Below are 16,120 nucleotides of genomic sequence, written 5' to 3' on the forward strand. Positions count from 1 at the left end.
AGATAATTTTATTTCTTCCATCTCAATTTGGATGCCTTTTATTTATTTTCCCTGCCTAATTGCTCTAATCAGAATTTCCATTACCGTGTTGAATAGAAGTGACAAAACCAAACAACCTTGCCTTGTTCCTCATCTTAGAGGATATGCTTTCACTCTTTTACTGTTGAGTATGATGGTTCCTGTGGGTTTTTCATATATGGTTTTTAGAATGTGGAGTTAGTTCCCTTCTGTTCTAGTTTGTTGAGTGTTTTTGTAAAGACCGGGTGTTAAATATTATCAAATGATTTTTGTACATCGATTCAGATGATCTTGTGTTTTTTCTCCTCCCCATTCTGTTGATGTGGCATGTTACATTGGTGTATTACATTTATGTTGTTACATTCATGCATGTATTGACTCATACCTGCATTCTAGGAACAAATCCCACTTTTTCCCGGTGTATAATCCTTTTAATATATTGCTGAATATATTGCTAGTGTTTTGTTGAGGATTTTTGCATCAATATTCATAAGGGATGTTGGTCTATAGTTTTCTTGTGTCTCTGTCTGGCTTTGGTATCAGGGTGATGCTGGCCTTATAGAATGAGTGAGGAAGTAGTCTTCCCTCCTCTCCATTATTTTGGAAAAGTTCGGGAAGGATTGGTATTGGTTCTTCTTTAAATGTTTGGTGGACTTCACCTGTGTAGCTAATGATGTGGTGCTTTTCTTTTTTGGGAGATTGATTATTGATTCAACTTCCTTAATAGTTGTAGGACAATTCAGTTTTTCTATTTCTTGGTGATTTAGTCTTGGTAGGCTTTGTGACTTTAGCAATTTATTCATTTCATCTAGGTTATCCAATTTGTTGGTGTACAATCATTCATAGTACTTTTTGTTTTTGTAGAATTGATAGTAATGTCCCCACTTTCATTTCTGATTTTAGTAATTTGAGTGTTCTTGTTTTCTTAGTCCATCTAGCGAAGATTTGTTAAATTTTTTTTTGATGAACTTTTGGTTTCATTGGCTTTCTCTGTTGTTTCCCTATTATTCATTTATATCTACGCTGATATATATGTATTATCTCCTTCCTTTGCTAGCTTTGGGTTTAGTCTGTTCTTTTTCTAGTTTGTTAAGTTGTAAAGTTAGGTTATTGATTTTATATATATTTCTTGTTTCTTAATATTTATAGCTATACATTTCCCCTTATCACTGCTTTTGCTGCATTCTGTAAGTTTTGGTACATTGTGTTTTCATTTTCATCCATTTCTAAGTAATTTCTAAATTCCTTTTTGATTTATTCTTTGATCCTTTGGTTGTTTAAAAATGACTTGTTTAGGAGTACCTGGGTAGCTCAGTTAGTTGAGCATCTGACTCTTGATTTTGGCTCAGGTCATGATCCCAGGGTCATAGGATTGAGCCCTGCATTGGGCTCTGCGCTGAATGTGGAGCCTGCTTAAAGATTCTCTCTTTCTCTCTCCCTCTCCCTCTCCTTCTGCCCTTCTCCGCCACTTGCACTCTCTTTAAAACAAAACAAAAAAAGATTTGTTTATATTTCCACAATTTTGTGAGTCTTCCAGTTTTCTTTTTGTTACTGATTTCTAACTTCATCCAGTTGTGGTCAGAGAAGATGCTTTGTATGACATCTGTTTTTTTTTTTTAATCTCTTGTGCCTTAATTTGTGTCCTGACATATTGTCCTAAATAGTGTCCTGTGTGTGTGTGAGGAGAAGGTGTGTGCGGCTGTTGCTGGGCGGGTGCCCTGTATGTCTGTTGCATCTAGCTGGTTTATTGTATTAAGTCCTGTGTTTCCTTATCCTCTATGGTTGTTCTACTCGTTATTATGAATGGAGGAATCAAGTATACCAACTATTGTTGTAGAATTGTCTACTTCTGCCTTCAATTCTGTCAGTTTTTTCTTCATATATTTTGATGGTCTGTCATGGGGCATGTAAATATTTATAATTGTTATATCATCTTGGTGTATCAGATATATGTCATCCTTTGTCTCTTGTAACCATTTTTTATTTAAAATCTATTTTTTCTGATATTAATATTACCACCCCGGCTCTACTTTGGTCACTATTTGGTCACTATTTGCATGCATCTTTCTATCCTTGCACTTTCAACCTGTCTGTATCTTTGATTTTAAAGTTTGTCTCTTGTGGACAGTGTGTAGTTGGTTCATACGTTTTTATCTATTCTGCCAGTCTTTGTCTTTTGGAGAGTTTAATCCATTTACATTTAAGTAAATACTGATAAGAAGGGACTTACTTCTGTCATTGTGCTGTTTTCCGTGTGTATTACAGATTTTTTTGTCTCTCCTGCATTACTGTGTTCTTTGTGTTTGGTTGATTTTTTTGTAGTGAACATTTTAAATTCCTTTCTCATTTTCTTTTGTGTATATTCTATAGCTATTTTCTTTGTGGTTTCCATGGGGATGACATTTAACATCCTAACATTATAACAGTATAATTTGAGTTTATAACAGCTTAACTTGAATAACATGCAAAAACTCTGCTCCTTTACAGCTCTGTCCCCACCCCTTTCAGTTGTTGACGCCACATAATTACATCTTGATACATTGTGTGCCCCAAACATAAGCCAATAGTTTTTTTAAAGTGCATTAGTCTCTTAAATTATATGGAAAACAAGATCTGGAGTTATAAACTGAAGTTACAGTAATACTAGCTTTTATACTTCTAACTGTTTATTTTTTAAGTATGGAGAAAACGAAAAGCACAGTGACAAATATGAAAAGCACAGTGACAAATTGTTATATAGTACTAGCTTATATAATTGCCCACATGTTTACCTTTCTCGAGATCTTTATTTTTCCATGTGGCTTTGAGACACTGTCTAGTGTCCTTTCGTCTCACCTGGAGGATCCCTTTAGCATTTCTTCCTGGGCAGGTGAGGTGATCACATCTCCTTCGGCCTTTCTTTATCTGGGGAGGTCTTCATCTCTCCCTCATGCTTCAAGGACAGTTTTTCCAGATGCAGGATTCTTGGTTGACAGGTGTTTCTTTCAGCACTTTGAAAATATTGGCCCACTGTCCTCTGGCCTCCAGTTTCTGATGAGAAATCTTCTCATTAATCTTATTGAGGATACTTGTTTGTGATACTTCTGTCTCTTGCTAATTTCAAGATTCTTTGTTTTTGTTTTTTGTAACTTTGATTATAATGTGCCTTGGTGTTGATCTCTTTGAGTTCCTCTTACATGAGGTTTGTGGAACTTCTTGGATGTTATATTCATGTATTTCATCAAGTTGGAGAAGTTTTAGCCATTGCTTTTTCAAGTATTTTTGCTGCCCTTTTCCCTCTCTCCTCCTTCTGAGACACCCACAGTGTACATGTTGGTCTGCTTGATGGTGTCCCACAAGTCCCTTGGGCTCTGTTCACTTCCTGTCTTCAAGTTCACTGATTATTTCTTCGGCCTGCTCAAATCTGACCTTCAAGCCCCGTAAGGAATTTGCTATTTCCTTACTGAAAAGTTAGTGTACTTTTCAGTAGTAGTTTTCAAATACCCCTGTCTTTAATACCTGGCTCCCAAAAGGAGGAAAAGTGAAAAATGAAGGCGGATATAGAAGGGTGCTGGCCCTTTAAATCCCCTGGAAGTCTGTTCAGCTGGAGGGAGAGGGTCTTACAACAGTGCCAGGATGGGCAACAACAGTGGCTGGCTGCCTGACTGTATGTGTGCACCTCTGTTATCAGAAGCAGCAATCAGTAATCAGAGTACAGATTCCTGATATTTGGAGGACAGGGTCCTTTTGCCCCCCCTGGCTCCTGCACACTGCTCCAGAACCAGAGGATTGCCTGCCATGCGGCTGGGGTGGGAGATGGGGGATGGGTAGCTGCTACCGTGCTAAGAGCCGACATTGACCAAAAGTAGCCGCCGTTTACCATCCAAACCTCCCCCTGGAAGTTGCGAGCTGCCAGCAGACTCCTGAGTCCAAAATGGTTGTTGGATCAGACAGCTTCTGCCCCTGCAACTTCTGTCCAAGGGGGAGACAGGTTCTCCCTTGCAGGTGCTTCCTACTCCGCCACCTTCCAGAATCTCCTTGATGTGAATCATAAGTGCACAGCCTGACGCATTTTTCTGTATGTACACGCCCATGTGACTCCAGCCAGAACAAGATATAGAATATTTCCAGCACCAAGAAGGCTCCTTTCTGTCCCCTCCTGGTCTGTACCCCTAGAGACAGCCATTAATCTGACTCTGCATTCAGTGATTTTGAGCTTCATGTAGATGGAACCGCACAGCATTGGCTCTTTGGTTCTGGCTTTGTGTTGGCTCACAGTCCACCTACGGGACTTGCTTGTTTGGTTGAGTTTAGCAGAAGTGGCTTCCAGGAAACTTGCTGTGATCACAGCGGCTGGGATTATTCATGTGCGTAAACTGTGGTGGATGTCAGTGCTCCTGCCTCTTGGTTTTATGTCTAAAAGTGAAACTGCTGGGTCACAGGTGTACCTGAGGGTAGTAGGTGCCCCAAGTAGCTCCTGGACTTGGTTGTGACCTTGTCTGGTCCCATGTGCTACATGGCGCTCACTAGTGTGGTGCTGCCAGTCTTTCTCACATCAGCCATTCTGGTGGCTCTGAGGTTGTGTATCACTGTGGATTTAGTTTGCATTTCCCTGATGATTAATCATATTGAGGACCTTATCATGTGCTTGATGGCATTTTGGATATACTCTAGTGATCCAATTTTGCCAAGAATTCACCCGTTGTAAAATTTATGCTAGGGGCACCTGGGTGGCTCAGTTGGTTAAGCATCTGACTCTTTGTGTCAGCTCAGGTCATGATTTCACAGTCATGGGATTGAGTCCTACAATGGGCTCCTCACTGAGTGTGGATCCTGCTTGGGATTCTCTCCGCCCCCCCACCGCTCCCCCACTTGTTCGTGTTCTCTCTCTCTCTCTCTCTCTCTCTCTCTCTCATTTCTCAAAATAAAATAAATAAATTTTTAAAAATTTATGCTAATCAACCTTTTCATGTTGACTTGTAGGAATTCTTTATATATTTTGCATGTGAGTCCTTTGTAATAAATTCTGTACGCAAGTCCTTTGTAATATATATTGAAAATTCTTTCTTCCCATCCAGGGTTTGGCAAACAATACTCTGTGGGCCAAATCCATCCTGTGGCCTACTTTCATATGGCCTACAAGTTAAGAGTGGTTGTCACGGGGGGCGCCTGGGTGGCGCAGTCGGTTAAGCGTCCGACTTCAGCCAGGTCACGATCTCGCGGTCTGTGAGTTCGAGCCCCGCGTCAGGCTCTGGGCTGATGGCTCAGAGCCTGGAGCCTGTTTCCGATTCTGTGTCTCCCTCTCTCTCTCTGCCCCTCCCCCGTTCATGCTCTGTCTCTCTCTGTCCCAAAAATAAATAAACGTTGAAAAAAAAAATTTATAAAAAAAATAAAAAAAGAGTGGTTGTCATGGGTTTTAAAAGACAAACACCTAGGGGCGTCTGGGTGGCTTAGTTGGTTAAGTGTCAGACTCTTGATTTCGGCTCAGGTCATGATCCCAGGGTTGTGAGACTGAGCCCTGTGCTGCACTGACAATGTGGAACCTGCTTGAGATTCTCTCTCTCCCTCTCTCTCTCTGCCCTTCCCCTGCTTGCCCGGTTGCAGTCTCTGTCTTTGAAAAAAAGACACCTAAACAAAAATAAAGGAGAGTATGTGACAGAGGCCATATGTGGCCCAAAGAATCTAAAATACTTCCCAGCCCAGTCTGTGTCCATGGCTTGTCTTTTCACTCTTTTTTGTTTTTGTTTTTTTGTTTTTTGTTTTGTTTTCACTCTTAATAGTGGCATCTTTTGGTAAACAGAATCTCTTTTTTTAGTGAAGTCCAGTGAACCTTTTTTTTTTAAATGTTTAAGAATTTTTATGTGCTAGTATCTTTTGTCTGCCTTCTCATAAAGAAAGATATTCTTCTGTGTTTTCTGATATAAGCTGTATTATTATTTTTTAATGTTTATTTATTTTTGAGAGAGAGAACATGTGCACAAGTGGAGGAGGGGCAGCAAGAGGGCAGGACAGAGGATCCCAAGCAGGCTCCACGCTGACAACCAAGAGCCAAGAACATGAAGCAGGGCTCAAACTCATGAACCGCGAGATGATGAGCAGAGCCAAAGTCGGATGCTTAACTGACTGAGCCACCCAGGCGCCCTGTAAGCTACCATCCATTCCATGTTAATTTTTCTATATGACATTAAGCACGGTTAAGATTTCTTCCCAAGTTAGGGGCGCCTGAGTGGCTCAGTCGGTTGAGTGTCTGACCTCGGCTCAGGTCATGGTCTCATGGCTCGTGAGTTTGAGCCCCGCGTCGGGCTCTGTGCTGACAGAACCTGGAGCCTGCTTTGGATTCTGTGTCTCCCTCTCTCTCTGCCCCTCCCCCACTCACGCTCTCTCTCTGTCTCTCTCAAAAATAAACATTAAAAAAAAATAAAAAAAAAAAGATTTCTTCCCAAGTTGATTTCCATTTACTTCAGCATAACTTATTAAAAGTGCCATTGTTTCCTTACTGAATTACAGTAATGTCTGTGTCATAAATCAGATCACTGTTGTCAAAAGTTCAGGAAAAAACAAAAGTAAAACCAATGGAACGCTGAAGTAGTAATTCATAAAACTGTATTGTGCGCACACCAAAGAGACAGTTTACAAACCAGGATCACTCAAACTGAGAAGTGGAATGAGGCGTAGATGCAAATTGTCATAAAACAGATTATATGGCGTGGAGGCCGTGACTGCTTATCCTTCACACTCATTGATTACAGTGTTAGAATTTCTTAAGTGAAAGGGAATTCATTAGTAGTTATTTCGTATCAATTTGGGGCACAGTTTGAGATTTGCTTATGATTTTCAGAGGCACAAGCAAGAAGCATCGCAGATCAAGTTGGCCTGACTTATCTCGCAAAATCAATTACATTAAGCTTTGCTTGTATGACTAAACTGGTTTTGTCTGCTCAGGGAATTCTCAAGTCTGGTCTCCACTTGTATTTGATTTTAGCACTGTGTAACGTGGATCTTTTTCTGGACCCTGTTCTGTTCCACAGGTTTATTTGTCTATCCTTGTGCGAATACTCCCCTGCCTTAGTTACTTTAGCTTTGATATCCTATTGTATGTCTTTCGTACTTACAGTCTGTCTTGCCATATAAAATTCTATCAGCTGCCTTTTTAAACACCCTGCTGGGATTTTGATTGTATTCTCATGTGTATGACAAAGGACTCATACGCAGACTCTAATAGAGAACTCCTATCAATGAGAAAAAGCCAGGTGACATCATTTTTAAATGGGCTAAAATTTGAAATAATGAAAGATGCGTGCACCCCTACCCCCAAGGCCACGCAGCCAGCACAGGTGTCCAGCTGAGCTCCGCCCACAGAAGTGGTGGACAGAGCACGTTTGCTTTGGGTGGTTTGTTCTGTGGCAGCAGGTGACCGATCCAAGCTGGCCCAGCTTCCTCTCACGAACCGGGCACTTTCAGCTGCTGTTTTGCCTGCCCAGAGCCCAGCTGGGCTCTGGGCTCAGTTCTGCCTGCCGCTTTGTAGTTTATGTCTATTTCTGCTCCGAAGAAATGTTTACGTTTGGTTTTGTTTCTTTTAAGAAGCTGTCTGTTTTTCTCCGTTCATGTCTATTCATTACTTCTTGTGCCTAACTGAACACGAGGAGTGCGCCGACGTGCCAGTTATCTGTGCTGGTTTAACTGGAAGCTCCTGGTGGCTCTTAATTCTTGAGATCAAACAATTTGTTACTGGAGTTTTTCTTTCCTAAGGCGTGACTTATTCCTAAAGGGATCAATTATCTGTCTTTTAATGCTCTGCTCCTGGTTTTTCTTTTTATCATTTGTTTCTTTGACCACTGAGTTTGGGCATACTTTAACTGAGGCAAGTGCCTATGGCTTCTTTTTGCTTAGATACTGTTGTTTTGTATATGCATGTCCTACTCCTAACTTCTCTGGACCCTGTTTGTGAGCTTCTTTCAGAATTGCAGTCTAAAGCCCACCCTTGTCGATGAAGAATAGAATGCAGACAACATTTCACCGGCACTGGTTGGTTTAGCCTCCACTCTTTGCCTTCTTTTCTCTCTCTTTTTTTTAAGGATTGCCAATTTTATTTATTTATTTATTTTTGGGAGAGAGAGCACAGTGAGGGTGAGGGGCAGAGGGAGAGGGAGGGAATCTTAATCAGGCTCCACGTTCAGCACAGAGCGTGATGCAGGGCCCGATCCCATGACCCTGGGATCTTGAGCTGACCTGAAGCCAAGAGTCAGATGCTTAACCCACTGAGCTACCCAGGCGCCCCTCTCTGTTTTTTTAATAATTAAAAATGTTGAAGTCCTGGCTGCCTTCTACTTTTCTTCTGACTGAAATGGCAAGGGGGCAAGCCGTTTATAATCTCAGCACTGTATCACCGTGTCGTAGGACATGGTTAGACTTTCTTCGCTTGGACGGCCCATGCCTCCTGCCCCTCAAGCCGGGCTGTGTCCCGCATGGCTGGGTGTGGTTGTTCTGAGGAGCTCAGTGGTGTCCTTGTGGCTGCCCTGCCAGGAGAGAGGGCCCTATCATGTCCTCACTCTGGTCACCAGGCAGTTTGGTCCTGCCTCTTCTGCCTTGGGATATTTTGGATGTTCCGAAGTTTACGGTATATGCTAGATCCCTCTTCCGGTAGTAACACTCCTGGAGAACGCAGTCTTCCCCGCCCCTACTTTGGTGTCTTGTTTCCTATTGTGTTTCTTTCACTTTGCTTCCTGAGGTTTGGGAGAGAATGATTCTGAGAGCCTGAGTTTCCACCATGAGTCAAAATATGTACTTTTAATGTCCATTTTGGTAAGTTGTAGGTTAGTTTTTATTTTTATAAGAGCTTTTGTTGGGAATTGCTTGATGAGCAAAATAAATCTTAAATTGTGAAAATATTAATGAGATTGTTTATCACACTCACAGTCTCGTCTCAAGGAATCGGAGCAGGAAGCTCATTTTGTGGCAGGAGAACAGTTTCTTAAAACGAGTAATAATCAGCTTCGAGAGGTAAAGCTAATTTTTTTTAATAAAATATACTTCTTAGGAGTTAAAGGGAGACAAGACTATTTTATGTTGATTATCTGGACAGTAGGTGAGCTGTCCGTGTTTTCTCACGCTGAGGTTCATTCCTTCAAACTCCTGTAAATTCAAGGAAAGCAGGAGGGCAGACTGGAGGCCTGTGGCATTGGCGCGCGTGTGTCTTCCGGGCTGTGGCAGCCATGTTCTCTTTCTCAAAAACGAGACCCGCTCGCTCACCACGTGTCCCTGCTTTTGTTAAAGACCTGCTGAGTCCCAGGGACCCTCTTCCCAGAACAGGGCCGCGGGGGCTCCCGTCCACCTCAGAGGCCGTGGTGAGGTTCCAAAATTGTGCCCTTTCTTTCGGAAACGATAGCGTGCTACACCGCGTGTGAATCACCCTCGGGCCTCCTGCGCCCCCTGCAGCGGGCCAAGCGGCAGTGACCCCCACAAGGTGCCCCCCCACAAGGCTGCCCTCCTCATAGGAGCCGCGGAGAAAGAGGCAGGTGGTATGGTTTTCCAGAAGCTATGAAGTGGCTTCATTTTCTGTAAAGGAGAATTTGGTGGAGTTTTGTTCTAAAAACAAATTCTTGACAATCCAGTCGCAGCCTCTTTGTTTCACGGCCCTGCCAGAAGCTAGAAACGGAAAGGTCATCGGTCTTCTTCCCTAGGTTTATTTTAGAAAGTTTGAGCTGCTGTCCCCTGCCCGCCCCCTCACCCCCAGGAGCCTGTTTCTCAAAGGACAGGGAAGAGTGACATTCTGCTTTATCAGAGCGCCGAGTGTAAGTGGATGCTCAGCGTCCAGTTAGTGCTGTTGGGTCCATAGGAGGTAGACTCGTGTTGCTGTGGTGAGGACCAGCCGTGGGGGCTGTTTATGCTTCCTGTGCACCACCCGCCCCCCCCCCATGCACGTTACCACCCCAGCACTGCACGTTCTGCACCTTTAGAGCATCCCCACCTGCAGCCCTCAGTAGCTCAGGCGGCAGTGCTCCAGGGAATCACGGCCGCCTGCGGTGACCGGAATCTGCCCTCTTCCACCTTGGCGGACGCCTGCCCTCCCCGTGTCCTTGTGAGCCAGAGGTGGGTGGGGCGGGGCCAGTGCAGGCAGCCACCACACCGACCCGCACAGCTGGGGCAGATTACTTGACCACTCTGTGCCTCAGTTTCCTGATGTGTAAAAGGACAGTAATAGTCCTTTCCCTACAACGATCTTGTGGGCGTTCAAGGTAAAACAGTATTTAGGACCATGCCTGACACATGAACTCTCAAAAGCTAACAAGTACTGCCTGTAATTCTTAGCTACTTCATCCAGAAATCTACGAGTCTTCTTTGACCTTCTTCCCCACAACAAGCCTTACAATCTCTACCCGCAAACCTAGGTCTTGAGTCTGTCTGCTTCCCTCATCTTCACTGTCACCGCCTGGTCCTCTCCCACTGATGCTCTTGCACAGCCCCCAAGGGCTTCTGCTCTTAGTCTGCTGGTTAGTTAGCCCTCGTGTCCAGGCAGAGCAATCTTTTGCAGCATTAGAAAAATCACGTGATTCCCCTGGCGTATATTCCAGGGGCTTCCCGTGACACTTAGATTAAAACTCAAGCCCTCTGGTGTGTCCCCAGGCCCTCGGATCTGGCCCTGCCCCTTGTCTGGCCTCCTACGCCCCTACCCTGACCCCCCGCACCCCGTGAGCACCCTCGCCGTTCACAGGTTTCTGCCCAGGCTCTTTCTTGGTCTAGAGACTCTTCTGGATTTTGCACAGTGGCTTCTGATTGTTGGCCTAAGTATTGCTTTCAGAGAGGCCTCCCCTGGCCACACAGACAGCAGTAAGGCCCCCGGCGCAACAGTGTCTTCACCCAGATTCTTCTCTGCACCTCAAGTTGTCTTAGTTACTGGTTTGCTTATCACTCTAGGATGTAGGCTGCACAAGTCACAGCTCTGCGTTGACTTGTTCACGTCCCCAGAGCCAAGCGGCCAGAAGCGGCACCTGGTGGGGCTGCACCAAATGTCTGTCGTTTGTTCACGGGGACCTGGCACAGCAAGGGTCGGACCCATCCTATGGGAGAGGCCCCAGCATGGACTTCACCCCCGCAGGGCAGAAGGGGGCACCGTGCCCTCAAGTTGGAGCAGTGGCGGAACCTGGAAAAGCCACACCCTTCCCCTTGTGTAGAGCCGAGGGTCCCAGGCGGATCTACTCTCTGTCCTGACACCAGCTGGCAGTGCTGCCCTTCCCTCTGTGGCTCCCGGGAGCTTCCAGACAACCAGCGACGCGACGACGAGAACGGAGACGGAACTCTCTTCTGGTGCGGATGGACTTCCTGTTGACGGAATTAACACCACAACCCGTATGACTTTTCACAAAGACATGATCCATGTAAATCATATTGTTAGCCTTACTCTCTTATTTAACTGAGCAAGTCTTACTATTCTGTGCATTAAAAAAAAACTAACCTGAACTAGAGAGCACATGTAGACAGTTCTGAATTCAAAATTAAGACAAATCTCTACTTTCCTTCACCCTGTTCCCCTCCTTGTGGAAAGAGATGTGGACTTCAGGTAAAAAGTATAGCCCAGAACAGTTCAAGGAAGGGCACAACTGTGATCTTAGATATGCTTTTATTAGACTTTATATTTTATTTCACAATTTTACTGTGAAAGAAGGTACAGAGGAGTTTCATATACCACCTGCCTCCCATGTGCACCACCTCCCCCACTGTCAGCGCCCCTGCCAGTGGGACCGTTTGTTATAATCAGCGAGCCTTCACTGACACATTATTGTCACCCAGAGTCCACGGTTGATCTCAGCGGTCACCCTTGGTGGTGTACATTCCGTGGGTTTGGACAAATGTGTAATGACAGGTGTCCATTATTATGGTCTCATGCAGAATGGTTTGACTGCCCCAGAAAATCTTCCGTGCTCCTCCTGTACCTCCCTCCCTTTCCTCCTTTCATCCCAATGTTTTCACTATCTTCATAGTTTTGCCTTTTCCAGAATGCCCCATAGATGATCACACGGTGTGCAGCCTTTTCAGACTGGCTTCTTGCCCTCAGTCATGCGGGTCCACACTTCCTCCAGGTCTCTTCCTGGCTTGATGGCTTGTTTCTTTTTAGTGCTGAATAATATTCCACCATCTAGATGGACCACAGTTTATTACTCATTCACCTACTGAAGGACATCTTGGTTGCTTCTTAGTTTTGGCGATGAGCTGCTATAAACATCTACGTACAGGTTTTCGGGTGGATGTAAATTTTCAGCTCCTTTGGCTTAACACTAAGCGTGATTGCTGGATCATATGGTGAGAGTATATTGTTTTGTAAGAAACTGCCAAACTGTCTTCCAAGGTGGCTGCACCATTTTGCGTTCCCACCGCCGTGAACAGCGGTTCCTGCTTCCTCACCAGCGTGTGGTGGGGTCAGTGCTTTGGAGTCTGTCCATTCTAACAGGTGTTAGCTATGTTCTAAAAAGTCTACTCTCCTAGCTGGTTGGAGAAGGGAAGAATCTCATTAATAGGCTGTCACTGTGGGATGTAGCGGGGACTGAAGTCTCGGTGGTCTAAGTGACATCTGTGAAGATGGAGCAAAGCAGACGAATTTTCTGAGCTTTTTTAGAGCAGAAAGGAACTCTGTGATGTGCATTCATGTGAGTGTCAACAGAAGACTGTGGGCGTAGCTCCTGGTTTCCTTAGTTGTGCCCATGAGCAGATAGAGATGGCCACTACTCGGAGAAAACCGGGAGAGGAACAGCTTACTGGGGGAGTCCAACATTCACCCTCTGATGTGTTAAGACAGAGTGGTTCACAAGACACTCGAGACAGAGCTATCATGTGAGCAGTTGGGTGGGTGTAGTCTCATGCTGGAGATGCGTACTTGGAAGTGCTCAGCTGATATTTATTGAAGTTACCCTGGGATGGTGGTCCCCTGCCCTGGTTGGAGCTTTGGAAAAACCGTCATGCCCAGGTTGATGACTGACCCACAGAATCTTGTTGTGGGCTGGACGGCCGAGGCCCAGCCATGTCTTTGAAGCCCCCTGACTGATTCTCATGAGCCAGCCAACGTTGATAACCATGGAACCGAACGCTGGGAACTGATGTTTAGAGGTCAGGGAAAGAGGAGGTGCCAACAAGAGGCTATGGGGTGGCTGCAGAGAGAAGGGAGCTGAGAAGAATGCGCTGTCAGGAGCCAACGCAGGGAGTGTGTGATAAAGCTCCCGGGGTGGCGGGTGGCTGCGGCACTGCCTCTGATCTCCAACCAACGCTGGTGGGGCTTTGTCCAAAGTTTTAGGAGATCAAATACTTAATTCTTTCCAAGTGTTCTCAGACAGCTCAAGTAGAGATATACAGGGAGACTGTGGTTAGAAAGTTATTTTGTGGGTAAGGTATCAGGATAAGGAGAGTCAGTTGATCTTAAGCAATTTTCTTGGCTAAGTGTTTTTATAATGCTTTCATCCCCCGAGGGATAGCTTTTCTAAGAAAACAATAATTCTGGATTATACTGAGGTAGGGTGCCTCTGCCTGGGCAGTGCCCACTCCCACAACCCCAGTGCTGGCTCTCCAGTTTCTGATTCTGTGGTTAACCAAGGCTCCTGTGTCCTTAGTCTTTATTCAAACAGACAGTGATGCAACTCTGTGCCTCACACTATTACGTTAGAGTTATATCATCAGTTCCCCCCACACCTGATTTATAGATTCAGAACAACCTTAATTAAAACGCTACCAAGAGTTTTTTTGTAGAAACTGGCAAACTGATTCCCAAATTTACATGGAAATGCAAAACACTAAGAGCCAATGTGATCTTGAGAAGATCTGGAGGATCTTAGTTTGTTGGACATCAAGACTAATCCTAAATCGGGGTGCCTGGATGGCTCAGTCAGTTAAGCATCTAGCTTTGACTAAGGTCATCATCTCATGGTTCGTGAGTTTAAGCCCAGCGTCGGACTCTGTGCTGACAGCTCAGAGCCTGGACACTACTTTGGATTCTGTCTCCCTCTCTCTCTGTCTCTCTCTCAAAAATAAACATTTAAAAAAATAATAAAAGATTAATCCTAAATCAATAGGGATTACTGGGGTCTAAGTAGGACAGTGTCCTGTTGATTCGAACATAAACAAATAGACCAATGGACCCAGGATGGGGAGACCACACGTGGGTATGAAACACACAGTGTCCGAGAGGATGGCTCTGCAAAGCAATGAGTAAGGACAGCTCACTACATCCCACAAAAATAAATTCCAAGTGAATTGTATATATAAATATAAAAAGCAAGACAATCAAGACTATAGAAGATACCATAAGGGAATATCCTCAGACCTTGAGGTAGGTAAACGTTCTTAAACAGGACACAAAATGTATCAACCATAAAGGAAAAGATTGATAAATTGCACAATAGTAAACCTCTGTTTATGAAGAGATGTCATTAAACAAGTAAAAAAAAAAAAGCAAGTCGCAGAGGGATAAAAGATATTTCCAATAAATATAACTGGCTAAAGAAAACCCTATCCAGAATAACAAATTCCTATAAATCAAAAAAAAAAAAAAAAAGACACACAAACCAATTTTTTAAATGGGCAAAAGACATGAACAGGGGTTTAATGAAAGAAGATACATAATTAGTCAATAAATATGTGAATACTGTCCAGCTTTTTTAGTCATTGGGGAAATATACATTAGAACTACTGTGTGATATCACTTCACATTTACCAGAATGGCCAAAATTAAGGCCTAGGGCAACATGTGTTGGCAAAGATGTGGAGCAGTTGGAATGTTTACATGTTGCTGATGAGGTAAAAATTGGTGCCTTGACTTTGGAGAACTGGCTGGTGTTCCCTCTGCTACAGTTGGCCCTTCAATTCCATTCCTCTCTGTGTTTATATGCAACACAGCTGTGGACATATGGTAACCGAAACCCATCACCAGAATGTTCACAGCAGCACTGTTCATCATAGCCCATAAACAACCCGCTGATGTCCATCAAGGATAAAATATAATTGTCCTCCACTCAAAACAATTGAACGCAGGAGTATAAGTAAATGAAATGCTGCTTCAGACAATGTATAGATGAACCTTAAAACAAAAGCCACACACAAAGAGTGCCCATTCTATTCCATTGATATGATGTTCAAAAACTGGGAAAAGTGGCCTTGATGGTGGAGGTCAGGATGCTGGTTACCTGTGGGGGAGGGGCAGGAGCCTGGGGTGAATCTCGAGTGTTTCATCTGGGTAGTAGCACCCAAGTGTGTTCACTTTGTGAAACTGAACAAACCATATTCTTATGATCTTGTATTGTCCTGTGTGTAATATTTTGACCTTTTAAAATTAGTTTTAAAATCCATAATCCTCTTCTGGTGTTACCTCCCTGACATTATGCCCAGATAACTGTGATGGAAATGTTGGGTGCTCCTAAACTATTGAGTTACAAGTTTGTAGGCATTTTCTTAATTTACTTTCCTGTGTGGTATTTTATATACCCTAGATTTAGATTTCATGAATTTAAATCTCAGGAGAAATCTTATTTCCAAGCTTGTGTGAAGTGCCTTCAGCTCCCATATGGACAACAATGATTTTGTAAGGGATTTAGATTTAGACATTTGATAAAACTGAGTTTATTATGAATCTTCATTTTGGAAAATATAGTCAATGCAGACCCTTTATTATTAGGACTTTCTCCAGCTGAAAATGTGTTCAAGATGTTAAAATTAAATGAGGGAATTACATTGGTGACATTTCTTCTCCTTTTTCAGTTAAATGCCCTGCAAGATCTTCATCTGTTACCCAAGATAATTTTGGAATATAGGCGGGTAAGTTACCTTTCTACGGAGGTGAGTTGGTGATGGAGGGGACAGAGGGCCCTGTGTCTGATAAGAGAAACCCAAAGTCACGGGAGTGGACCTGGCAGAGCTCTGCAAGGAACAGGGCTTGTTTGAGCCCGCCTGTGCCCGCACAGGCCTGGCCGAGCCCACGGCCAGCCTGCTGGAAGAAGAGCGTGCGGACAGGAAGGGGACGTGTGTTGTCCTCAGGGGGTTTCCTGGTGGACTGGACTCTGCCAGTGTGGGGTGCGGGAGGCTCTCTCCAGGGCCTGGCACGGTTCACAGCAGTCTGAGCACCTTGGCCGCCTTGTTCACTGATGCG

The 16,120-nt window shown here is 44.1% G+C and overlaps 1 protein-coding gene across 1 annotated transcript in view; it reads left to right on the top strand.

Moving 5' to 3' along the window:
- POLN (DNA polymerase nu) overlaps positions 1-16,120 on the top strand; it is a 151,486-nt gene that overhangs the window by 35,939 nt on the left and 99,427 nt on the right. The window contains 4 exon segments of the mRNA XM_045474955.1: positions 8,914-8,997; positions 9,143-9,146; positions 9,271-9,341; positions 15,733-15,789. Of these exon segments, the coding sequence (XP_045330911.1) occupies positions 8,914-8,997; positions 9,143-9,146; positions 9,271-9,341; positions 15,733-15,789 (216 nt within the window).

Source organism: Leopardus geoffroyi, chromosome B1 (genome assembly GCF_018350155.1).
Source record: "Leopardus geoffroyi isolate Oge1 chromosome B1, O.geoffroyi_Oge1_pat1.0, whole genome shotgun sequence".
NCBI classification, from domain to species: domain Eukaryota; kingdom Metazoa; phylum Chordata; class Mammalia; order Carnivora; family Felidae; genus Leopardus; species Leopardus geoffroyi.